This window comes from Camelina sativa, chromosome 3, assembly GCF_000633955.1.
Source record: "Camelina sativa cultivar DH55 chromosome 3, Cs, whole genome shotgun sequence".
In the NCBI taxonomy this organism is placed as follows: domain Eukaryota; kingdom Viridiplantae; phylum Streptophyta; class Magnoliopsida; order Brassicales; family Brassicaceae; genus Camelina; species Camelina sativa.
Window position 1 is genome coordinate 24,053,747 of NC_025687.1, and position 26,296 is coordinate 24,080,042.

Here is a 26,296-nt window from a genome sequence, read left to right on the forward strand (position 1 = left end):
TTATGTGTTGGGCACGCATTGAATCAGACGCGTACACGTCTCATTGGTTTATCTTTTCTTTAATTAAATATCATATTTTTTTCCTGTAAAATTCATTAATTGATAAAGTTCAATTTTATCAAAAAAAAAAATATATATATCCATCAATTACCTACATTAACAATAACATAATGGGAAAAGGAGCCAAGGTAATTTTTTTTTTTTCTTAAAAAACAACTTTACCATTTTGTTTAAAAAGAAGAAGATTCTTTGTAGGTGTGGGTGTTGTGGCGTGGCGTCGTTCCTGGGACAAATGGCATATTCTCTACCATTCGTTCGGGGATATAACTTACTAGTGAAATAAGCAAGTAGAAGAAGACTAGTAAGCAGTACACTCGTACGTGATAAAGTATCTTAAAACAAATTTTATTCTTAATTTTTTTAAAAAGTGAAATTAAGAACTTCTTAAGAAACTTTAATATTTCATAGGTCCATTAAAGGTTTTTAAAGTTGAGGTCTTAAAAATATTTTTCTTTGTAATTGTAAATTATTACGAATATTTGAATCTAGCACTGAAACTTATTATGAATATATCGAATCTAACATTATTCGACCGTCTATCTGAAATTTCTTAGTCCTTTATTAACATATATATCAGATACGTAAGTGGTTCTTTACCCTTGAGGAATGAAGCAAATATGAAGCCCATGCGAAAGATTTCATTACAGAAACATATGAACAAAGAATTAAGCTCTTTGGCACCACATGAGTAATTCTGTGAGAGTGGCAATACGGAATTCCACGGAGAATCTGGTAAAGATATGTCTCTCCAAAGAGTGAATGAACAGCTCTAATCAGCCTATGTTGAGTACTAAAAAGACCAGGAGGAAGTATGACATCATGACCAACCAAATAGCTCAATAAGACAGTACTTTTAGGAGTTTCTGGTCGGTTAAAGTGCTTCACATAAAGACTGCATTAAGCTGGGCACATAAAGTTTCTAAGCACTCACTTTGATCAGATGTAGATCCTTAGAGAAATCACCAGATACAAACGCTTCTCGCTGTGCACTACACCCTGCAACCTGTGAACAAACAAAACAAAAAAATCAACCAAAATTAATTGTTCACCAGATTCATGATGAATTAGTTTTCGACAACTGCATACGTACTTGACAATGTTGCTGTGCTGCATTTCTTTCAAGAGGGAGATTTTCTCTAATTTGCTGTGCTAGGCACGCCGTCTTCATCCTCCTGCTCAAGCCGGACCTTCTTCAAAGCTATAGATAGTCTCATTGGTCACTTTGTCTCGTGCCTTATAAACCACACCGTAAGTTCCTTCACCAATCTTCGCAACTTTCTCGTGCTGCATTATTAGTAAGAGCACTTTTAACAGAGACTCTCGTCAAACAAAGAGTAAAGCAGTGACAACGAACTGAAACAACTATTAGACGAACCTGATCAATCAATTCCAGAATAACCAAACTGAAGCAACTCTGGCTTGCACATGTAAATCTGAATGTCACAACACAAGTAAGCGAAAACTTCACCTACAGATTAGAATAATAAAACATCACAGGCTACATTTATTAAGCTATCTCAGCACATTCTACAAAGCGAGTGTTCTACGAAATCAATCTCAAAATTGAAAGTCAAATTGTACAAAAAGACGCAGGAAACAAACAAACATACAAAAATCTCAGAGGACAAATAAGAAAGATAAAACGAAATCCAGAGCAGCGAACTCGTATATTTCAAATCCAGAGAAACTCGGAGCTAAGCGAACAATCATATAAACACAGACGAGAGAGAAAAAGCAACCAAATATCTGATATGTTCAACCAAATCGCGATCGGATTGATGATTCGAGATTGTCGATGGTGTCTCTTACGGTGGAGATGTGATGCCGCCGGTCAAATCCAATATCCAACTGAATCACCGACTAAATGACCTTCAATTCTATCGTCGTCTTTTCTGCGGAGATGATATGGAAGTCGATGGGATCAAGGGAGAGAGACGAGAGAGAAAATTAAATAACAAAAAAAAATAAAATAAAATATTTATTTTTCTTCTACCCTATCAGAAACTGACACACTCAAGTTTAAACATACCAAAAACATATTAGGTAAACAACAATTATAAACTAAATCATACAAAAAAAATTAAATTTTATCTGTTATAATACTTTAGCAACTCTTAAGCAACTACTTAAATTCTGAGATACTCTAATTACCAGATTTTTCTTATAATACCGACGTGTTTCTGTAGACGTGATGTGGCCAGATTAGGCTATCTCTGACATATGTCATTAGTTCATCTCAAACACATCATCCAAGAGAATTCACTTTTTAGTCTCTCTCTTTCATTCTTTTCTGACGTTTCTTGCAAATTAGGTCATAAATAGTAAAGTAATTAGTTTTTAGATGGTTTTTGGTTTTTAGATTTTAGATTTTGAATTTTGGTTTCTAATTTCTTAATTTTTAGTTTTTGCTATTGAATTTAAAATTAATAAATAAAAAATCAAAAACTCAAAAATTAAAAATGTTCTCGTTGAAAATAATTATTTTTTACAAAAACTACAAACTATGGTTTTTAATTTCTCTTTAAAATTGTAAGAAACCATCCAAAAACTAGTTTCTCTAAATTCAAGAAAATCTATTTTTTGAAAATCTCGAATGGTAAAAAAATAGATTTTCAAAGAATCAGAATCCAAAAACTACTTAAAATGTAGTAAATATTCAAGACCCTGCAAATCACACTTATGTATCATATTTAAAAGCCCATTCGAGTGCATTAAATGGGCCTAATTCACAGCCCAACAAAAAACTGTATACAGATCATAGATTCAATTTGGGAAAGAATTTGAAATTCAAACAATCATTTTCTTCAAATCTCCCCTTCCCTCTCTCTCTCTCTCTCTCTTAAGCATAAACCCTAAAAATTCGTGTTCTTGAGGATGACTATGGTGCCGACCATTGGTCGCGAGCTCTCGAATCCGCCGTCAGATGGGATTTCTAATCTTCGATTTTCTAATAGCAGCGATCATTTACTAGTCTCTTCATGGGATAAGGTTAGTATAAAATCCCTAATCTCTCTTCTCTTAAACATTGAACTTATTTACTCTTTTGAAGTCTGATCTGTGTTTAATCTGATCCTTTGATTTTTATTATTTTGGATCGCAGAGTGTAAGATTATATGACGCGAACGCTGATTTGCTGAGAGGGGAGTTCAAACATGGCGGAGCGGTACTCGATTGCTGTTTCCATGATGATTCTTCTGGATTCAGTGTTTGCGCCGATTATAAAGTTAGAAGGTATGTTTAATTTGTTCTCTTACTATTTTAATTGAGAAATTGTGAAACTTGTGATGTAGAGAGAGAGAGAGAGAGTGGAAATCGTGTTTAGGAAAATTCCTAAATTGGGGATTAAGTGGAAATGTTTTGTGGATTTTTAAATAATTGTGTTTCTCTTGTTATACTTCAGAATTGACTTTAATGCTGGCAAAGAGGACGTCTTAGGGACTCATGATAAACCAGTGCGATGTGTTGAGTATTCCTATGCTGCAGGTTCGTAATGTGGTCATGATGTGTTGAGTATTCCTATGCTTACCATGTTGATACTTAGATGCTTTTGATGGCTAGATAAAAGTTCATTCTGTTAATTGTTAATGTTGACGAAATTTATTGAGAGTAGCTATTATAGTGCGTTTGTGTTGAGACTTGAGGGCATATATTTTCTTCAACGTTGCAATTTTATTTGGAACTCAGAAATCCTTTTTTAGCATGTTGGTCTTTCTAATCATAGTATTACTTGAACACTTTGTTTACGTGATGTTATAGGGCAAGTGATCACTGGAAGTTGGGATAAAACGATTAAATGTTGGGATCCAAGAGGTGCAAGTGGGATGGAGCGCACACAGATTGGTACATATCAGCAACCTGAGCGTGTTAACTCTCTTTCTTTAGTTGGAAATCGTTTGGTAGTGGCAACAGCAGGAAGGCACGTCAACATTTATGACCTCAGATATATGTCCCAGCCTGAGCAAAGAAGAGAGTCCTCTCTTAAATACCAGACAAGATGTGTTCGTTGTTATCCCAATGGATCAGGTTAAATGGCTGATATTTCCCATTCTCTGATTTTTTTCCAACAGTCAAATTTGCTTTTGTTCTGTGCCAAGTATACTCAGTAGCCTTGATTTCTTCTTACACACTTTTGTTTTCAATAATACTCTACAGGATATGCTCTTAGCTCTGTTGAAGGGAGGGTTTCAATGGAGTTTTTTGATCTATCAGAGGCTGCTCAAGCTAAAAAGTATGTCCCTAATGTGTTTCCTCTTACCTCTTTTTGACGAACTATGGTAGTCTATGACTTCTTGTTTGTTTGCTGATCTTTTTTCTGGTAGATATGGCTTTTACATATATTTTTCTTTAATCTCATTAACTGTATTTGAATATGTCAGATATGCTTTCAAATGTCACCGGAAATCAGAGGATGGTAAGGACATTGTCTACCCTGTAAATGCGATTGCTTTCCATCCGATGTAAGTCTTTATCTTAACAAGAAACCTGATTGTTTCCTTTCAGCATTTTGATTGCATCAATTAGTTTTTTCACAGAAGTGGGCCTTAAGTTACAGTTTATTAGATAAAGAGCAGAACTTGTTAGTTTGGATGGAGAAGATGAAAATCTAGTGGAGAATATATGGCTTTTTAGGGCTAGTTCAGAGTATTGTGAATGCTACTAGTTCATTTGAGAACAAATTCTGTAAAAGTATGTTCTGGGATACTACATATGTAGAAAATTTGAAACTTCAAGTTATCTGTCCCGATCGCCCAACTCTATCGCTTCTAATAACCTGAGGGTTTATAAATTGTAGTTATGGCACTTTTGCTTCCGGAGGTTGTGATGGTTTCGTCAACATTTGGGATGGTAACAACAAGAAGAGGCTATATCAGGTTTAGCAATCACAAGAGCTTTTGATATTTGTATCTTTCAATGTTTTTTGGTTAGTGAGACACAGCATCAATATGCTACTTTTTGTTTGCAGTACTCTAAGTATCCAACAAGTATTGCGGCGCTTTCATTCAGCCGAGATGGTGGATTACTGGCTGTTGCTTCTAGTTACACGTTTGAAGAGGGAGACAAACCGTAAGAATTTCACTCTTTAATCTTTTGTCGTTATAAAACCTTAAGTTTTTGAATTCCATGCCTTTAGACTTACGGATAGCATTTTCGAGATATTGTTGTGTTTGCTTTTGGATTGATCTCGCTTTTAACTGATACTGAGTGTTGTGCTTTTGCAGGCATGAACCAGACACAATCTTTGTTCGAAGTGTTAATGAAATCGAAGTGAAACCGAAACCCAAAGTATACCCTAATCGTGCGGTATAGTCGGGAACAATGGAATGAGAAGAGTAAGTCGACTTGTGTGTGGTATTGTTGCTACTGTGGTTGCCCAACGAAGGTTATATTCGCTGTAAAGTGTGTGACCATTACAATGGCTTTAGTAACTGAGATTATGTTCCTTTTGGTTGAGTAAAGTCCAATTACTAAAAGATCTCCTCTGATATGTACATGAAGATTCCTAAAACTTAATTGGAAATTTGAAAAGTTTACAAATCCAAACAGAGGGATACAAAAGTGAGTAAACTGTGAAGAAACAAGGAACAGACACATACATACTACTAACTGCTTACTACTAAAAAGACTTCCCAAGACGAGAGGATCATCAACACAAACACTAGGCCACTCTCTACTCTTTCTCTCTTCACCTTTAGCTTCTTCTTCTTCTTCGTTTTCCATCACCTCAAGCACGGATTCGTCTGTCGAATCACATTTTCAATACAAGCTTTTTTTAGATTTGCAAAGTATTCCTCTGTCATAGATTTCATGTGTTGAAATAAAAGGAGGTGATTATTTACCACTTTGCAGTTGTTTCTTCCTTTCAATGTCTTTGAAGCTTCTTCAGCGAAAGCTTGGGCTGCTTCTGCTTCCGCTTCTGCTACCTCTGCTTCCTTTGCAGCTTCCTCAGCCTCTGCCATGGCAGCTTCTGCCTCTGCAACTGCCTGTGCTGCAACTGCTGCTGCCTCATGTACGTTCATACTCTTCATTCTGGCTAACTCTGCATCAACCTGTGACCTTGTCTGAAAAGTCGTTTCATCTCTGTCTGTTTTGGGTGAATGCAAAGAAGACGTCCTCTGCCTTCCTGTAAACACCCCTGGACCTTTTTTCTTGTGGGAAGACAACGGAGTGGAGTTTGGAATTCTATACTTGCGCTTAACCTGTAAAAGGGAAACCCGGATCAATAGGACTTCTGTTCTACTAACAACTATAAAGCAAGCATACTACTATTCAAAAGACAAAAACAAAAAGTCATACATACTATTCAATAGACCAAAATTATATGCACATGATCCTGCAATGCAGCAAATGCATTAGATAAATGTATTGGATTTTACCTTCACAAGTTTACCGCAAGCTGTCATGTACTTTAGCTTGGTAGACAACAACCGTTTGAAGTCTGGTGGAGCATGATATTGATCCTATACACAAGCGAATAAAAGGAACACGGGTACAGTTAATTCTCTAAATCAGTCTTTTACAAGGAACTTAAACAAAGATCAGTGTATATGGAGAGTTCAATTTTCCCATGCTTTAATCAAATAAATAGATAAACAAAGTAATGTCCAACATGTTTCTGAAATAAATACAAAATCTACTCTTATGATATTCCAATATATATCTAGACATAAGTAGATGCCATCACAATAATTCTAGTAATTACAGAAGTATTCCTAGACATTTCAGCTTAATATGAGTCAGTATATTCAATGCACATTCAGGAGTGGAGAAGATAAAGATGTCACCCATTGCCTTTCAGTAAACTGATCCCATGCATTGCTTATATTGAAGAATATATTCTATTGACACAACCAACGGCTACATTTTGATTTTCATCCGCAATGACTTCACAATTGCTAGTTGTCGACAACTTATCAACCCACTGAGGATCATCAAATTGAAATGTAGGACGATGCGATTTAACTGCAAGGAACAATTTAACGGTACATATTTTCTATGAGAAAAAAAGATGCAAGAATGAGAAAGAATACCTCAATGTAAGCACCAATTGTTGTTTTATTGCAGCCACCAGGCTCCTTCATGGTCGCTATTGCTTCCATTATAAGGCTATCCAACCTGCAACGTTTTTAAAAAGTTACAATTTGTGTGTAACAATAGATTCAAATGATACAAACATCAACATAAGTGGGACTTTACACACTTAAACCCTCATCATAAGATCGAAATATTATAGAAACATCAATAAGATGGAGCAAACAGCTCGCATGCTAACGGTAAAAAGCTGAAAGAGGAGGATAACCAGTGAAGACAATTTAAACAGAGATTAGAGTAGGTGTGAAAACAAATCTATGTCACATAAATGTGATGCAACACTTATCGACTTCACAGAAGAAAAAGAAAAAGTGACGGCAAACCATACATTTTGAGATTTATCCAACGTCAGAAATACCACCCGGAGATAAGCAACAAAGCAACTACTCTTCAATTCAAGAAACAAAATAGACATATTTCTAACCTTACATTAGGTCTCCTTGGAGCAGGAGTAGAAGAAACTTGCACTTGCAGTGCAGAGGAGCCAGTAGTTGAATAATGCTTTGCATCCACCATTTCTTCATCACTTTGCAAAGAAGGGGTTAGGGCCAGTGAGTTCTCTTCCTGTCTAGGAAGGGAGAGCGTCCGTTTAACTGCTAACCTAGATTTTTCGCGCGATCCCCATCCATTCGCCATGACACTCATGTTTCTCCATTTGTCCTGTTCCCCCAAATCAGATAAAGACACACACAGAAATCACAAACAAACACAAAGCAGCATCGTGGAGTTAAAACAAAGGATAAGAAACAATCATGACCTTAAGATCTACGTTGGAACGAAGGTACAAGACTCCGCTAAATTCAGGATCTTTGAGAATTGTGCGCCATTTACCAGGTCCATGCTTTATAACGCCAGACTTTAAAGCTGATTCTTCTTCTTGTGTCCATTTCTGCTTAGGAGCACCCATCCCGGTTTCTAAATGCAACTACGGAGCAAGTCCGTTCTGCAACAAAATCCATACGTCACGAAACCAATCAGAACAAAAATTGCTACCATAAAAATGGTTTCTTCAATTGTAAACCCACAAACCATTCTCTTTACACAACCACAACTAATAAAGTAAGACTCCAAAAGTAGATTCACCTAATCTCAGTAAAACCCTAATCCTCTGTTCCTTGGAAACCCTAACAGGTACATATCAAACTAAACCGCAGCAGTAACTCAGAAACTACGAAGCAATAGCAAACTCCAAAACTTCTTCACATCACTGGAAAGATGCCGAACTCAAACCCTAGAAAAAAAATTCCTAACTTTGAGAATGGAAACCTAATCTCATGCCCAACAATCGAGAAACAAGAAACAGATGAATTCACCAGAAAGATGAGATTTTTATCAGAAAGAATCGATCTTCGGCAATACCAATTTGGTTCTTTTATCTCTGGATTCAGATTTCAAGACGCTTCCGTTCTTTCTCCTGAAGAAAAAAAAGTTAGGGTTAATTGCGAGTACAAAGGATAACGGACCTCCGTCAATTCTGATGGGGGGCAAACCGCTTAGACCACCAATTAGGCTTCAAAACGCGTTTTTTAAACGGCCTTTTAAACACGTTTCCTTTTTTATTACAATTTACAGCAAGCTTATTTAATTATATACTAACTAATATTTTCTTCTTAAGTGTAGTATTGTTTTGATTAATCATTTTAATTTTTTATTCATCCAAAAGTAACACCTTGTTCAGTCATATATTTACATGACCAATTTGGTTTATTTGTTACAAAATTTTAGTTTTGATTATAAGAAATAAAAAAAAGCTGAGGAGTTAGACGTAATTTGAACATAAAATACAAACCTTTGAATTGATAGATGTAATTAAAAAAAAATTGTGTGGTGGAGGTGGTAGTTACGATCATTTCTTCCAAAAATGCTATTTTTTTTCCCTTTTTCCATAGTATTTTCTCTGAAAAACTTATATTGTTGAGAGTTGAGACTACCACTGATTGAGGTAGTTGTGATAATTTTTTCAAAATGTTATTTCAGTTTATCAAAAATTGGCCCAGAAAAGTTGAAATTGTAAACAAAATAAAAATGTGCAATCAATTCCATACAAAACAATTTGTTAACAATTAGCACTGCCTTTTTATTGTAAGAACTGGAAAAAAAACTCTAGAAAAGTGATGAGCCCACAGAAATTTATGATGTGAAAATATGTACAGCTAGGTATAACAATTCAAGTAACAATTGCAACAAAACTCATTAAAAAAAGTGTTTTGCTTAAAAGTTTATTCTGAAAATATCATAGTTATATGCCCATCATATGTATTATTCTGATATATATACTTTAAATTGAAATTAAACGTCGCTAAATCTGTAATACTATCATATCGATTTTTAATTTTATTTTGATCAAGCCAACACAATAAGTCATACCAATTAGTCATGTATGAACTTTGTAAAAAAGAAATTGTATAAGTGGTGGATGGAGTTAGTTGTATACTTTTTTGGCATTAAGATGGGAATAATTTGGTATTTTGAATACTAGAACATCATATGTACTAGACAAGTGGGAAATTCTGGATAAGTCAAAACCAGTGGTCTAATCCGGTTCATTTTTCTACATATTGCATTAGCTAGTGGTTAATTACGTGCACGAGAACACAAGAACATAAATTAAGAAAAGCAACAAAGAGTCAACAAAGTTGCCCGCCTAACGCTTAATTACCACTTCTGAATCTGTTTTAAGCAAAGCCGTAATGTAAATTTTATAGCTTTCACAAAGAGACTAGAGAGAGAGCAGCAACAAATAATTATGGCGACAAAGAACGATGATTTTGCACCATTTCCGGTTAAAGATCAGCTTCCAGGAGTCGAATTTTGTGTCTCGAGCTCTCCTAATTGGCGTATGCATTTTTTCTATCATTTATTTTTTGGTTAATATATTGTGTGTTATTTGTTATATTAGTAGTAGTATTGATGTTTAATATTTAAGAATTTATGTGTTACCAATAGTGATGAATGGTATACTCATATTTGTCTAAGTTGTCTAAACTTGTCTTCGTATATGTTAGAAGTACTAACAAATTGATGAGGTTTGATATGATTAATAATGCAGCGGAAGGCATAGTTCTTGGGTTTCAACATTACATTGTAATGCTTGGTGCTACTGTAATCATACCTTCCATACTCGTCCCTCTCATGGGTGGTGGCGACGTAAGCAGTACAACGCTAATCTCATCTAAATTATTACTTATAAATTCATAAACAGAGTAGTCTCGCAGTAAACACAACGTACGACGTTTCAGGTGGAGAAAGCAGAAGTGATCAACACAGTGTTGTTCGTGTCCGGAATAAACACGTTGCTACAGAGTTTGTTCGGGAGTCGACTCCCTGTCGTCATCGGAGCTTCTTATGCTTACGTCATCCCTGCTCTTTACATCACTTTCTCTTACCGTTTCACTTACTATCTCCACCCTCACCTGGTTAGATCACAATCCGTTTTCTTCATTCATTCTTTAAAGATATTTGCAAATCGAACACTGAAAAGCTTGTGTGGTCATTGCAGAGATTTGAGGAGACAATGAGAGCAATTCAAGGAGCTCTTATCATTGCTTCTATATGTCATATGATTATGGGTTTCTTCGGTTTGTGGAGGATCTTGGTCAGGTCCGGAGAAACAAGATTAAAGCTTTGTCTAACTACTTGTAGTACAAGAAACCCTTTTAACCCTAAAGATTTTTTTCGTTTTTGTTTTCAGGTTTCTTACTCCTCTTTCGGCTGCTCCTCTCGTGATTCTCACAGGCGTTGGCCTTGTCGCCTTTGCGTTTCCTCAGGTAAGATTAAATGCAAGAATGATAATTAAAGAAGAGATCAAAGACTGAATTTTCTGTGTATTGCTTTGGACCTAAAGGTCGAGTATATATACAATTTTACAAAACTTGGAGATCAAGCTAAGAGAATATACGATAAGTACAAACTAAATATACACATATCTAAAATATGTAAACATTCTATTCTCTATTCTCCATTACCCCCCTCAAGCTGGAGCATGAAGATCCAAAATGCCTAGGTTGTCTCGAAACTCATCGAACTCCCGTTGTCCCAATGCTTTAGTGAAAATGTCCGCAAGTTGCATTGTCGTATGAACATAAGCTGCAACAATACGTCCTGCCTTGATTTCATCGCGGATAAAATGACAGTCCTTTTCGATATGTTTTGTTCTCTCATGAAACACCGGATTCGCACTAATGTGTAGAGCAGCCTTATTGTCACAGTAAAGACGCATCGGTTGCGTCAACACCACACCTAAATCGAGAAGAAGATTTTTCACCCATTTCAACTCCTTTGTTGTCATAGCCATTGCTCTATACTCGGCTTCGGCCGACGATTGACTGACCACATCTTGCTTCTTCGTTTTCCAAGAAATTGGTGACTGTCCAAGTTGAATAAACCAGCCCGTACAAGAACGTCGTGTTAGTTTGCAGCCGGCGTAGTCGGAATCACACCACCCGGTGATTTGAAGATCACAGTCCGCTCGAAGCAATATACCTTGCCCCGGACTACTTTTCAAATATCGAAGAACCCGAACAGCAGCATCCCAATGTTCCTCTCGCGGAGCACTCATGAACTGAGACAGAATATGAACAAAGTATGTGAGGTCGGGTCTAGTAACACCAAGATAAATCAATTTACCAACTAGTCGTCTATACGATTCCGGGTTTGTAAGAAATGGACCAACTGCCAAACCAAGTCGATGATGTTGCTCAAGAGGAAAAAATATCGGTTTCGAATCTAACAGCCCAGTCTCCGCTAGAAGATCAAGCACATACTTCCTTTGACTCAAATAAATCCCCTTTGGACTTCTCGAGACTTCGATGCCTAAAAAATATTTTAACACACCCAAATCCTTCATGTAAAAACATGTGCTAAGATATTTTTTAAACTCTTCGATCGCGCGTACAGTGTTTCCCGTGATGACCAAGTCATCCACATAAACCAGTACTCTAATTTCGACTCCATTTTTCTTGTAAACAAACAGAGAATAATCCGCAAAGGACTGATCAAAACCATACTTTTCAAGTGAAGAGGCAAGCTTAGCAAACCAACAACGTGGAGCCTGCTTCAAACCGTATAGCGACTTCCGCAGTCTACATACTTTACCATCGTGTCGGGAAGGAAATCCAGGTGGTAACGTCATATACACTTCCTCTTCAAGATCGCCGTGAAGAAAAGCGTTATGTACGTCCATCTGATGTACCTCCCAGTTACGAGCTGCAACCACAGATAGAAAGGCTCTCACCGTAGTCATCTTAACAACTGGAGCAAATGTTTCACCGTAATCTACTCCAGCAACCTGTCGATTTCCTAAGACAACTAGTCTCGCTTTATACCTCTCAACTGTTCCATCCGAACGATGCTTAACTCTAAACACCCATTGACAGCCAATTGCCTTTTTATTCTTTGTTAAATCCTCAAGTGTCCATGTCTTATTCAGCTCAAGTGACCCTATTTCACTACCCACTGCATTTCTCCATCGATCATCTTTCATTGCTTCTGCAAAGCTCCGCGGTTCATGTGCACTAGTAATTGCAGCTAAGAACACTTTATGACTTTCAGAAAACCTACTACATGAAACCACATCAGCAATAGGGTAAGGCTTGTCCGAGTCAACACATACAAAACTTGTGTCATAATCTTTGAGATATCCAGGTTGTTTACGTTCTCTGCTCCCAGCACGCGGAGGTGCCGTACTTTGTTCTGGTTCGTGTGTATCATCTGCGTTCTGCTCAACGACATCATCTCCTTCAACGTCACCGTCAGAGATATCATTACTATCACTGTCGCTCGATGATAGAGATACGTCAACTCTATCTTGAGTTGAACTTGTCACAACTACCTTATCAGCTTCTACAAAGTCTCTTTGATCATCGTTAGTCGTAGAACCCACTTGTGCTTTGTCCACAAATGGATCTTCAGTTTCACTTCTCTGCGAAGACAAGAAGTGAAGTGTGTCCTCACGAAACACCACATCTCGTGAAACAACAAACACTTCTTTTTCTATGTCATACACACGCCATCCTTTCTTTCCATGAGGATACCCAACAAAAACACACTTTCTGCTGCGACTCACAAACTTGTCTCCTTTATGATCTTGGTTATGAATGTAACAAACACATCCTATCACACGAAGATGATCATACAAAGGCTGTTTTCCATACAACACTTCATAGGGTGTCTTCCCTTGTAATACTAGAGATGGTGTTCGATTAATCAGATAAGCAGCCGCAAGTGCACATTCTCCCCAAAATTCAACCGGTAAGTGTCCCTCAAACATGACCGCTCTAGCCACGTTAAGCAAATGACGATGTTTTCGCTCCACACATCCGTTCTGTTGCGGTGTTCCAACACAAGACGTCTCATGTTGTATCCCTTGTTCTAAGAAATATGTCGTTAGTGACATGAATTCGCTTCCATTATCACTACGTATTGTTCGAACTTGCTTCCCAAACTGTCGTTTAACCAAAGCAAGAAAATATCTCAACTTTGTTGAAGTTTCACTTTTTGCATTCATGAGATAGATCCAAGTACCACGAGAGTAATCATCAACTATGGTAAGGAAGTATCTTGCTCCTGAGAACGATGGAGTTCTATACGGACCCCAAACATCGCAATGAATCATTTCAAAAATCTCTGAAGTCTTATTATTGCTTAAAGGAAAAGAACGACGAGTTTGTTTTGCGCGGACACAAATTTCACACGCTTTATTCGATAAATCACTACTATCACTACTAAAACCAAAACCAGACAACTTTTGCACTACTTTCAAAGATGGATGTCCCAGACGTCTATGCCACAACTCCACAGACTGACTTGTGTGACCCTTTGCCGCTGCAACTATCTCCATATTCTGAAAGTACATCAACCCTCCAAGAGGTCTACCTATCCCAATCAGCATCCTCGTAGTGCGGTCCTGAACAACACAAAACGGAACAGACATTTGAATAACACAGTTATTTTCTTCCATCAACTGTGAAACCGATATCAAATCAAACCCTAAGTTCTCTATGTAGAACACTTCAATCAAACTTAGATGAGAGTTCAACACAACTGTTCCGACTGTATTTCCTACTACTATCCGACCATCAGCCAAAATTATCTGCGTTGGTGTCGATGTTCTCAGGTTTGTAAGAATCTCTTTCTTACATGTCAAGTGATGTGTCGCTCCGCTATCAATTATCCAAGAGGGAGAAATCAACTTACCCGAGGATTGTTCATCTGCTCCGATGGCTGCAGCGTTCATCACACGCTTGACGCTGAGCCACTGTTCGTCTGTAAGACCGCACACCGCTGTTCTATCCGCATCCGTGACGGCTACGTTCGCAACACCAACTGTTGGTTGACCAACTACTCTTGCCACGTTTGCACGGGCAACTCCACCTCTTCCTCGTGAGAGTCTGGCTGGTGGTGCAACTCCTCTTCCACGACCCACACGATTTCGTGGTCTGTCACCCCACCACTCTGGAAATCCTAAGATTTGAAAGCACGTTTCAGATCGGTGTCCTGTTCGTCCACAATTTGAACAAACAACTCCAACGTCTCTGTCATCTCCTCGATACTTTGGCTTTTGAATTTGCGCTACAAACGCCATGTTCTCCTGTTTCTCTTCAGGATTCTTTTTCTTCAGTCGAGCATCCTCATCTTGAGTCACCTTCAAGTAAACATACTCGAGAGTAGGCAACGGTTCTTGAGAAAGCAAGTTTGACTTCACCATTCCGTAAACTTCTTCGTCGAGTCCCATCACAAAGTCATGAACCTTATCTTCCTCTCTTCTCTTCTCATCTTCAGCACTGAAGTTACATGTGCAAAGACCACATGTACAGCTCAGCGGAGGTCGATAACATCCAAGACAATCCCAAATCTTCGTAAGCTTTCCGTAGTATGCTTCAATACTCATCCCAGCTTGTTGACAATTTGCAAGTTCTTTTCGCAACTGTTGAACACGAGGTCCGTTGGTAACACGAAATCTCTTTCTTATGTGTTCCCACAAATCTCGTGCCAGCGGTTTATGCGAGATATTAGACAGCAGCTTAGGTTCGATTGTCATTTTAATCCAAGAGACAATTAGTGCATTGATTGGCTTCCAATCATCAAAGTCCGGTGATCCTTCGGTCGGAGCTTTGATGGATCCATCGAGAAACCCAAACTTCTTTCGTGAGTAAAGAGCGGTCTCCAAGTTGATAGCCCACTCTTCATAATTATCTCCTCTCAAGAGAGGACGCGATATGATGCTTCCGGGATTGTCGTTCGAGGTCAAGTCATATGGAGAAATCGTTCGTCGTAGATTTTCCATCGTCTTCGGTTTCGATTCGATGTTCTTCACGTCTTCGGTCATTGTCACAGAAAAATCAAGATAGGTTCAACAAAGAGATCGAATATCAGGATCAAATCAGAAAATATTTTATGCCCGCTCTGATACAATGATAAATAAAGAAGAGATCAAAGACTGAATTTTCTGTGTATTGCTTTGGACCTAAAGGTCGAGTATATATACAATTTTACAAAACTTGGAGATCAAGCTAAGAGAATATACGATAAGTATAAACTAAATATACACATATCTAAAATATGTAAACATTCTATTCTCTATTCTCCATTAAAGAAACATAGTCGAATTGGTTTAGGAGTTTTTTAGGGTGAGTCGGTGAGAGGAGATTAATTAAGTCTTTCTGTTACAGCTTGCGAGATGTATAGAAGTTGGACTCCCAGCATTGATCATACTGATAATTTTATCTCAGGTTTTTTGGTTAATTTTGTGAGATTTTCTGTAAAACCTTTATCATTTCATAAGTCTCTGACAATGGTTGTATGAATGTTTGTCAGTATCTTCCTCACTTGTTCAAGTGTAAAAGATCGATATGCGAGCAATTCGCTGTTCTGTTTACAATAGCGATCGTCTGGGCTTACGCAGAGATTCTGACTGCAGCTGGAGCTTACGACAAAAGACCTGATAATACACAGCTCAGTTGTCGAACAGACCGGTCAGGTCTCATTAGTGCTTCTCCATGGTCTGATCATCTTCCATCTTTCACTGGATCTCCTCTGTTTCAGTAACAAACACAGGAATCTCTTGACAATTTATTTTTACATTCTTAGGGTGAGAGTTCCATATCCATTGCAATGGGGACGTCCAAGTTTTCATGGAAGCGATGCATTCGCAATGATGGCAGCTACTTATGTGGCGATTGTTGAGGTTTTGTAACCATTTCAATTCACATTTTTAGGTTTATGGAATGACGTATCTTTCGGAAAGATCACCTTGTCTTTTGTTCAATGGAGAGTAGACTACAGGATCCTTCATCGCTGCTTCAAGATTTGGCAGCGCAACACATATCCCTCCCTCGGTACTTAGCCGTGGCATTGGATGGCAGGTAAAACGGATTGTTATATAAGGTTTGATTTCAAGAATGTTAGTATGTGAGTCCGATGTGTGTGCTTTGTGGGAATTGAATAAAAACAGGGCATAGCTGTTTTGCTGGATGGACTGTTTGGAACAGCAACTGGTTCCACAGCTTTGGTGTAATGGAAACCATTCTCTTTCTGCTCTGAAGCTTTTCTACAATCAAGAAAACTAGTTTTTGGACTCTTAAACTAGGTTTTGGTTTGATCTTGTTATGTGTAGTGAAAATACAGGGCTTCTAGGATTAACGAAGGTTGGGAGCAGAAGAGTGGTTCAGATATCTGCAGGTTTCATGATCTTCTTCTCTATTTTCGGTAATGCTCTAACCCGTGAAGTCACTCCGAAACTGGTCTTTGTTTTTTGTAATTGACTGCTTAAGTTGGTGAAAAACAGGGAAGTTTGGGGCTGTTCTCGCATCTATACCATTACCGATTTTTGCAGCTGTGTACTGTGTTCTGTTCGCCTATGTTGGTATGTATAACTTAAAAAACACAAACTCGTTCTGATCCATTTAGCTTCTATATAAATTATTGGATTAAGCAGATGACCTTGTGAACAGCTTCTGCAGGACTCGGCCTTCTTCAATTCTGCAACTTAAACAGCTTTAGGACTAAATTTATCCTCGGCTTCTCCATCTTCATCGGTCTCTCTGTTGCACAATACTTCACCGAATATCTATTCATTTCTGGTCGTGGACCTGTTCACACTCGTACTTCCGCTGTAAGTGTCCAAGAGAAACAGAAACCTTCATTATCATTTTTTATATTGGTCTTCTCCTATGTACTGATTCGTGTCTGGTGTTGCCAACAACAAAGTTCAATGTGATAATGCAAGTGATATTCTCTTCGGCTGCAACTGTTGGGATAATGGCAGCGTTCTTGTTGGACTGTACTCATAGCTATGGACATGCCTCGGTGCGGAGAGACAGTGGAAGACATTGGTGGGAGAAATTCAGAGTCTACCACACTGATACTCGAACAGAAGAGTTTTACGCATTGCCTTACAACCTCAACAGATTCTTCCCCTCTTTCTGAAAGTCCCGAAAACCCGAGACTTGGTTTTTTCAGAGTCTGAGAAACCTGCATCTGGAGAGATATATGTATACCGCAAATAACTTTCCACTTAGAGAACTTCTAATGTTTTTTTTCCTTTCTGCCAACACTTTTGTATGTTACTACTACATGTGTTTTGCTTATAGATTGTAAGAGCTACATATCCCAGAGCGACAAGGAAAATCAAGATTCAACCTCTTCTTTTCTGGTGGGAATTGATCATCTTAGTCCGGCTGGAGCGGTTGGGCTACCTCCTCCAGGTCTCATGGCTCTCTGTGCAAGAGTCCCGTCGTAATCCTAAACCAAGATATATTTTCCATTTTAGCATGAATAAAATGAATGAAGGCAACACACAAAGATGACTTGGTTTCAATGAATGTAAAGTATAATTTGAAAGTTACCCGTTTCTCAAAGGAACTATCCTGCGAGTCAGCTATCTTGTCTGCAATTCCATAGTCAATAGCTGCTTGTGCTTGGAGATATTTCGGTCGCTTAATGTCCTCATTGATCTGCTCTTTGGATTTCCCTGTTCCCTTAGCTAATAGCTCGATGTAGTAATCGGTATTTGCATCAAGTTCCTTGGCCTGCCAGAGGATTATTCATTACAGTACAGGTGAAGAAACTCGAGGGGAATTACATATAAGGGTTTAAGAATGTGAGCCACACCTTTATCCACATATCTATGGCAGCTCCACTAGATCTGTTTACTTTTGGCAGATATAATTTTGCTGCAACATTAACGATCAAAACTTAGAAGATTACACAAGTGTGCAACTGATATATCATATGTTTATTATGATCTAAATACAAAGTTAGACTACAAATATTAAGAGAATCGAACCATACTTGATGAATGTGGTTGTACAGCACGGTAACCTTTTTTCCCGAGAGAAAGAAGCATTGCTGCTTGACCAAAAGCCATGCCACAATTGATAGTGTACACATCTGATTTGCAATACTTTATACCACACAAAAAAAGGTGACACAAATCAGCAAAGAAAACACACTAGATAAATGCTTAGACAGTTTCGTGAGATGACTCACAGAGATGGTATCAGCTATTGCATAAGCCTCTGTTTCTGATCCAACAGTTTCCATCTTCTCATTCTACATGGCAGAACCAAGACAAAAAAAAAGTGAATTGATAGCTCATAATAGGTGACATGGCATAAGCAAGAGGAAAAAATCCGAATTGATAGCTCATAATAGGTGACAAGCATATCAGAATAACGCCAGAAAAGTACCAACCAAAAAACAATATGTTATTAAACTTCTTGTAACTGACCTGTGTCCCGGGTGAATTTATGTATAGGTAGATGGGTTTTGCTGGGTTATCATAGTCTAGCCACATAAATTGAGCAACGAGTAACTCAGTAACAGCAGGTACGATCTACAAGCAAAATACAGAAAAAGAGCAAGATACATTGCCTGAGCGGAGAGGAAACACAGTAGCAAAGAAATGGGTTTAATAACAAATTTCCGAGACATGACGGTCTTACCGGCATCCCAAGGTAGCATATCCGAGCATCCAATAGCAAAGAAGGCAAATCTGGAGGAGCAGTTCTTGGTCTTGCAGATCCTCCTCCGCCACCTCCACCTCTGTACATCTGGACACTCATACTATATCTTCTAGGATCTGCTGCATTCATACCGGACATACTCCATATCCCTCCATTGTCCAAATAATTTCTTCTAGACGAGATGCTTTCCTGTTCACAAAGTAGCACAACAAACAAACAAGTCCAGATTCATATATTTGAGATTCAACTTTGTTCACCTTTTATTTAGCCGTTTCCATATTCATAACTGTGAATAGACTGATAAGAAAGACTTAAAGAGAAAACAAACCTCTGTAACTTTTTCTGCTTGCTGACGGACAGGGCTATCCTCCGTCATGAACATATCCATTTGAGCTGGATTAAGCCCGTAAAAGTATTGCGGTACATTCTTGTAGTTCTGCATCACTAAAGAAAAAAGGCGAAGTAAAACAGTATGTCAGATCAAATACAAATAGAGCACAAAAGAAAACACAGTTCTCCTAAGCATAAATTTCATTCCAACCAAGGATTGTAGCAATCAAGCTAATATATTTCGCCATCCCATTACAAGGAAGACAACTTATCAAGAACAAAAGACTTTCACTCTGCTGAGATTAGTCTGTCTGAAACTAACTAACTCCAGGTGAAGACATTAGAGAAGGCCAAAGCCCGTAAAGATTTGCTATACAAACTAGATGATAAACAACATCGACTTATTTACAAACCGAGCAATCTTTGCTGCATCGATTCATCGTCTTAACACTTAGTATGATAGCAGATTAAATGGTCACTAAAGGCCTATCTCAGGTACTTCGTGTAAGCTAACCAAAAGTAAAATACAAAAATTTGTGACTCAATTCAAAGTTGGAGACCTAAGAACAAATCTCTCAGAAGGAGAGAAGCTAAGAAAGATGAGAGAGAGAAGGGAAAACCTCCGTCTTTGAGATTGTCTCCTCGAAACTGTTTGGGGATATGGTCAAAGCTCATATCTTTAGCAGAAGCAAGGCAGCGTGATCTTCTTGTGCGTCTAGGAACAGTAGAGCAAGGCATGTTCGATGAAAAAAGCTTGGATCCCGACATGAACGGCGATTTGGGTAGCACAAACTTGGAACAGATAGCTTCATGGTTGAGTTGTGAAGTAAGAGGAGAAACCAGAGAAGTCGCCATCTCCGATTCAGCTACCAACGAAGAAGAAGAAGAAGAAGAAGATGAAGATGATGATGGACTAAAAAGAACGAAGCTTTTTTTTTGGGAACTTTTGAGGCGAAATTAGGGATTGCTTGTCATTTTTGCTATCGTCAGATGAAGAAGATGTAACAGTCAAAATCTCGAACCGAACCAGAATCGGTCTATTAAACCGGTTTTGTCTCTACAAAATTTTATTTGAATCATATAAGGGTTTATATTGTAAATTTGCATAGTTAAGGGACTCTTTAAAAATAAATGAAAAGTTGTTTGTTTGTTTGTTTCTCTGCTGTAGTGAAGATAAGAAGACACTGCAGATACAAAATGAGAATCTTATCCTCTGGTCAGGAAGAAGAAGAGAAAGATGAGTTCCGTAGGCCAAAGCATTCTCATGGCTTTAACAGTAACGGTTAACAAATATGTTTCTTCCAATCTTCAATCTGTACGCAGAAACGATACCAAACGCGATTCTTTAGCCGCTCGGACCGCTGATTTAGGACGCAGAAACGTCCTCTTCTCCTCTTCCTCATTCATCGCTGCTGCTTTGACCACCAGCGATCAACTTCTCCAGAGTAATTTTTGCATGCTTTTTAAATGTGCTGTTTTATATTTTTGATTGTTTCTTGTACTTAAACTCAGCATGTTCTTTGGGGGAAGAAATGTTACAGAGTATTTGAAGAAGACTGAGGAAAACAAAGCCAAGAATGATAAGGAGGTATGAAAAATTTATATACCAAAAGGCACTTTTTTGTTATCTTTTTGTCTGAAATTTTCGTATGATTTTTTTTTTCTTTTTCCGTTCATGTTGGGAAAATTAAACAGAGATTGGACGGTTATTACAAGAGGAATTATAAAGACTATTTTGAGTTTGTTGAAGGATCTATAAAGGGAAAGACAGAAGCAGAGCTCAGTGAGTCTGAGAAACGGATTCTTGAATGGCTCAAAGCTAACAAATGATTACGATGATGATGATAAGTTTTTGTTTGTCTATGAAACTTTTCCGTAAAAAAGACAGCTCAGTAATTTTAAAATCTTGCTTAAAGTTTTGGTTGAATCTGTTTCTTCCCTTTCTCAACATTCTAGGAGTACTAGTCCTAGAATGATTCTAGTAGAATCCAAGCTCAGTCTTGTCACTTGTGTATGCAATGACACAGTCAAGAGAGTGGAGTGGAGAAGTGACTTGCAGCTAGTAGTCTCTCGTCTCCATGGGAGATAATTTTCTCGAAAGAGCCTAAACCGTCTGTGTTTGCAGTCAAAGGATGTTGCTTGAACCTGTTTAGCTACTCGTGGATAAGCTTGTCCACGGCGTTTTCCGGTTGGTTATAAACTGTTATCTGTTTGACACATTTTGTAGTATCCTTTATGGTTTCCACCGGGACCAGATTACAATGCCTTTCACTAGCGGTATCTTCTCAAGAACCTCCCACATGTTTGCATAACAAGATAAAACACACAAAAGTATTACTAAGCATTCTTATGGGTTTCTTGCGTCTCAAGTTAAGCCAGCTATTTCTTTGAATATAAAACCAAACAAGAGAACAAACTCATATCGTATTAATTACCAAACTTATTTGAGTTACTTTCAAATTAAACACAAGTCATAAATCTAATTGTTATTACATGTGATGATATCCATAAAACAAAATAAAGTATATGTAAAGTATAGTATACAGTTAGCTACCACCGACTATTTTAAGTTTATCTGTGAGTGAAACAGAGCCACGAGATGTCCAAACTTGGTAAGCCGATAAAAAAATGTTGCTCTCGAACTTTTACAAAGGTGAAAAGAATTTATCACCAATAAAAATAGTTTGAGGAAACTTTATAGTCTTGGACCTGAATTAAACCCAGAAATGCTGGTATCTTGGCTAGCACTATATTTGAATATATTTGGTGTAAATGTAACACTAACTTTTTTTCTTCCTTTTTTTATTAACCAGCAAACTAAATATTACACTAAAAATAATATTCTCTTTTATTAAATTATAAATTTTATCATTTTTACAGTCAATAAATCAAAATAGTTAAAAATAAATTACAATTATAGTATATTCTGACCACATATGTTCAATGAATCAATTTCAAGTTCAGTATGAGCTTCTCGATCTATAAATGATCCAGCATGTCATGTATATATTGAAAATGAAAGAAATAATTCTGGAAAAAAGCACACCAAACCAACATGAAGAAAATGGTGAAAGTTCCGATACAATTATCATGAAAATCAACATCGAGATCTCATTGTTAAGAAGGTCAATTTCATGGAAAACATGTTAAATGAGGGCTGAATTATATAAGGTGAAGAACAAAGATCACGAAATGACCGAGAATTTTCCAATCTTATTATTATTTTTGTAAAATGAGAAATATTTTTTCTTAGATTATTGTTAAGGGTACATTATGTCTTAGAAAACTACTTTGTTGCATTTAATTTTTATGTTTGTCTGATTTTAATTTTGTAATTTATATTTTTAATGATTGCTTATGAGGTCGAAGCTTCATGTGTCGGCTTGGAGACCCGCAGTATTACATGCAGCTGAATTAATACGCATCAGGCCATCTAGTGAACATAAGTATTCACCATCCCAACTATTAACGGGTCATGAGCCAGACATATCCCATCTCAAAACAATCGGGTGTGCCGTTTATGTGCCGATTGCTCCACCACAGAGAACTAAGATGGGACCTCAAAGGAGGATGGGAATATATGTTGGATATGATTCTCCCACCATTATTAAGTATCTTGAGCCAACTATGGTGATTTATTTAAGGCCAGATACGCGGATTGTCAGTTTGCTGAATCCGAATTTCCTATGTTGGGTGGAGAGAATAACAAGCTGGTCAAAGAAATAACATAGAATCAAACATCCTTGAATTGGCAAGATCCTCGGACTATAGCCTGTGATGCAGAGGTCCAAAAGATTATACATTTGCAAAAGCTAGCTATACAATTGCCAGATTCCTTTGCTGACCCAAAGAGAGTAACTAAATCGTACATACCAGCTTGTAATGCACCAATATGTATTGATGTTCAGAAGATAAGAACCCTCGGAAATCTAAGAAATGTAATGCACCAATAGTAACTAAGACCCGTTTGAAACGAGGTAGACCATTAGGTTCCAAAGATAAGAACCCTCAGATATCTAAGAAATGTGCAAATCAAACCGAGGTTAAGGAAATAACAGACATGGCCGCGACAAATCCTATGGCACTGAATGAGGTTTGGGACGCTGAACCTCAAGGTCCTAAAGGTATTGATAATAATGAGATCTCAATCAATTATATCATGTCTGGAATACAATGGAACCGTAAGGATGTCGACATTGATGAATTATTTGCATATAAGGTAGCACTTGAGATAAATGAGGACCATGAACCCACGTCCATTTTAGAGTGCACTCAAAGTAAAGAATGGTTAAAATAGAAAGAAGCCATTGACGTGGAGTTCAACTCTTTAAAGAAGAGGAATGTGTTTGGTCTGATCTTAAGGACAACATTCGATATAAAGCCAGTAGGACATAAATGGGTCTTTGTAAGAAAGAGAAATGAGAATAATGAAATCGTGAGATATAAGGTACGACTTGTAGCACAAGGATTCTCTCAAAGACCAGAAATTGATTATGAGGAGACATACTCCCCTGTGATGGATGCAACGACATTTAGATATCAAATAAGTCTGGCTATAAGAGAAAAACTGGATTTGCGGTTAATGGATGTTGTAACCGCATACTTATATGGTCCACTGGATAATGAGATTTATATGAGATTACCAGAGGGTATTGAGCTCAAAGATAAGAGCTGTTCTCGAGAACAATACTGCATAAGGCTAATCAATTTTGTATTAATTTTGTACTAATTCGTATCTCATATTGTCAAAAAATTAAAATAATAATTTTCATAGATAATTTTTATTCACAAAATTTAATTAGATTATTAAATAACAACCAATCATACTTTTTTTTTTGACAACATCATACAAGATTGGCTCAAACGAGCCAATACGAAGGTAAATTGTTTACAAAGGTAACTAAATGCGGAAACGTACGAACACGTCGTGCTAAATTATCCGTTTTACCATTCTGAGAGTGAGGAACGTAAATTAAGGAAAATGAAGCAAACTCCTCTTTATCCGCCTGAATATCCTCCAGATAAGGCGTGAAAGCTGGCCACTCATTAGGCGAGTACACCATCTTCACCAAGTCAGAGCAGTTGGTAAGAAAGACGACAGTCTGATAACAACCAATCATACTTAATCTAATATAACTAAATAATTTATTTTCATATACTATTTTTCTACAAGCTACTTAAAGACACCATTAATCTATGATCAAAACGTTTAATGTCAGTTGAGTTCTCTTTAAAGAGTTAAAGCTCATATTCCCATCAAATAAAACCAAAGTTTGAAGTAAAGTTCGTAGTTTTGAAACATACCGTCGTTGGACGCCATATCCTTGTGATTGGATAATACAGCACATGCAAATTCTGGCCATCGAGAGATTATGATTTAGAGTTTAGCTTATCATTTTATCATCAAAAAACCAAATTATACGAATTCAATTAATCAGGAACTAAAATATTAACCAGAAATTTTTAATCGATAAGAGAAGTTTATGTACGAGAAAGAGGTTCACCACATACTCTAACTCTTTCAACCTGACTGAACGAAGAACAAAATATGAAGTTTAATTAATCATTAATAATATAAAATTACAAAATTAAAATTAGACAAACATAAAAATTTAATTAGACTATAAACAACAAATCATATTTAATCTAATATAATGAAATAAGCTAATTTCATATTACTTTTCTACAAACTATAGTCAGGCAATTATGCATCACACTTTTATAGTGCTATATTTACTGTCGGATTGGAGTGAAAAAGTTAACTAGAGTCGCCTAGCATCAACAAGATACAAAATGAAATTATCTAAACTAATCCACCTCACGCTTACTGAAAGTAGAGAAACTAGAGGTTGTATTCTCTTCTTTCACAACACGTTATCATCACGACTTGTTTTAAAATCAGCTGAGAAAAATCCTAACCCTAAAACCCTAAAAACCGCCGCCGCTTTCACCCCTTGTTCATCCAAGCTTACAATCGGTCCCTGTTCGTGATCAAGGCGTGTTCGTGGTCAAGCTCTGTTCGTGATCGGTTTGTGTTCTTATCCTGTTCGAGGTTCGTGGTTCGTGGATCAACTTAAGGTACAACCGAGGTCTTTAGCTCCCGGTTCAATTCCGTTCAACCCCAAATCGGTGGAAGGTAAATAAAATCTAACCTTCTTAGAACCTATGAATCTAACCTAATCTTTTAAATCTATTGGAACCCTAAAACTACAAGTAAACAATCAACAAACAAGTTCTTATGCTTTGAAATCCTAAACCCTATAACTTTAAAACTTTAAAAATCGGTTGTTATAGGTTGTTTAGATTGATTGCAATTAAACTGTTTATGCTATGATTAAAATCCGATCATGATTGTTTAATTGTTTTGCTTGATGCATAAGAACCCTAGAACTAAACCATTAAATCCGAAATTCATATAGAAAATATAAAACTGTTTGTTCTAGGATTGTTAGAATCCGATCATGCTTAATTATCTACTAAAAACCAAAACCCTAAAATCCTAATTGAATTCGAAACCCTAGAGAAATTCTAGTTCCCTAAAATTAGAAAAGGAAATTTTAAAGAAAAGGAAATTTTTAGAAAAAGGAAAACTTTGCATACTAGATTATTTTTGTCTAGGATTGTTGTTTCATGCATATTGATCCACGAAAATTATGAGATAAAAACAAGACACAAACCACGAAAATTTGAGTATAAATTGAATGGCATGGTTCGGTCTCAAATACCGCATGACCTTAAGTGATTGGCATGGTTCGGTCTCAAATACCGCATGTCCTAAATTTGTTGCATGGTTCGGTATCAAATACAGCGTGCTAATGAACAGATGCATGTTCTGTTTTGTAGATGGCAAAACT

The 26,296-nt window shown here is 37.2% G+C and overlaps 5 protein-coding genes and 1 long non-coding RNA gene across 10 annotated transcripts; 3 read left to right on the forward strand and 3 right to left on the reverse strand.

Annotated features, from left to right (window-relative positions):
- On the reverse strand, positions 598-2,043 carry LOC104777916. 2 transcript variants are annotated; one of them, XR_766355.2, is made up of 4 exons: positions 1,800-2,043; positions 1,436-1,528; positions 1,151-1,344; positions 598-1,063 (listed from the first exon to the last, which is right to left on the reverse strand). It is a non-coding gene; the product is annotated as an uncharacterized LOC104777916 (long non-coding RNA). The 2 variants fall into 2 exon arrangements; XR_766354.2 differs by having other exon boundaries at positions 1,436-2,034.
- On the forward strand, positions 2,861-5,417 carry LOC104777917 (mitotic checkpoint protein BUB3.2-like). The gene is made up of 9 exons (XM_010502242.1): positions 2,861-3,048; positions 3,161-3,291; positions 3,461-3,543; positions 3,817-4,083; positions 4,213-4,288; positions 4,437-4,517; positions 4,853-4,931; positions 5,024-5,124; positions 5,280-5,417. Exons 1-9 carry the CDS (start codon positions 2,935-2,937, stop codon positions 5,365-5,367), a joined length of 1,020 nt encoding a protein of 339 aa, XP_010500544.1. The 5' UTR covers positions 2,861-2,934; the 3' UTR covers positions 5,368-5,417.
- On the reverse strand, positions 5,546-8,636 carry LOC104777918 (telomere repeat-binding factor 1-like). 4 transcript variants are annotated; one of them, XM_019243928.1, is made up of 8 exons: positions 8,509-8,636; positions 7,907-8,092; positions 7,751-7,809; positions 7,574-7,675; positions 7,089-7,173; positions 6,435-6,518; positions 5,898-6,257; positions 5,546-5,798 (listed from the first exon to the last, which is right to left on the reverse strand). In XM_019243928.1, exons 2-8 carry the CDS (start codon positions 8,054-8,056, stop codon positions 5,778-5,780), a joined length of 861 nt encoding a protein of 286 aa, XP_019099473.1. In that variant the 5' UTR covers positions 8,057-8,092; positions 8,509-8,636; the 3' UTR covers positions 5,546-5,777. The 4 variants fall into 4 exon arrangements, with proteins under 4 accessions (XP_019099473.1, XP_010500546.1, XP_010500545.1 ...); XM_010502244.2 differs by having other exon boundaries at positions 7,574-7,809; positions 8,463-8,636; XM_010502243.2 differs by having other exon boundaries at positions 7,574-7,809; positions 8,509-8,635.
- LOC104777920 (nucleobase-ascorbate transporter 4-like) lies at positions 9,836-17,775 on the forward strand. The gene is made up of 14 exons (XM_010502247.2): positions 9,836-9,986; positions 10,199-10,296; positions 10,389-10,565; positions 10,649-10,749; positions 10,841-10,916; positions 15,819-15,878; positions 15,964-16,148; positions 16,237-16,333; positions 16,425-16,511; positions 16,601-16,659; positions 16,763-16,854; positions 16,934-17,011; positions 17,100-17,260; positions 17,356-17,775. Exons 1-14 carry the CDS (start codon positions 9,896-9,898, stop codon positions 17,572-17,574), a joined length of 1,581 nt encoding a protein of 526 aa, XP_010500549.1. The 5' UTR covers positions 9,836-9,895; the 3' UTR covers positions 17,575-17,775.
- Positions 17,641-20,415, reverse strand: LOC104777919 (ATP-dependent Clp protease proteolytic subunit-related protein 1, chloroplastic). Its single transcript, XM_010502246.2, has 9 exons — positions 20,063-20,415; positions 19,441-19,556; positions 19,092-19,301; positions 18,878-18,982; positions 18,637-18,699; positions 18,439-18,550; positions 18,259-18,320; positions 17,994-18,176; positions 17,641-17,889 (listed from the first exon to the last, which is right to left on the reverse strand). The coding sequence occupies exons 1-9, from the start codon at positions 20,295-20,297 to the stop codon at positions 17,812-17,814; spliced, it is 1,164 nt and encodes a 387-aa protein (XP_010500548.1). The 5' UTR covers positions 20,298-20,415; the 3' UTR covers positions 17,641-17,811.
- On the forward strand, positions 20,626-21,722 carry LOC104777921. Its single transcript, XM_010502248.2, has 3 exons — positions 20,626-20,887; positions 20,984-21,030; positions 21,138-21,722. The coding sequence occupies exons 1-3, from the start codon at positions 20,680-20,682 to the stop codon at positions 21,270-21,272; spliced, it is 390 nt and encodes a 129-aa protein (XP_010500550.1). The 5' UTR covers positions 20,626-20,679; the 3' UTR covers positions 21,273-21,722.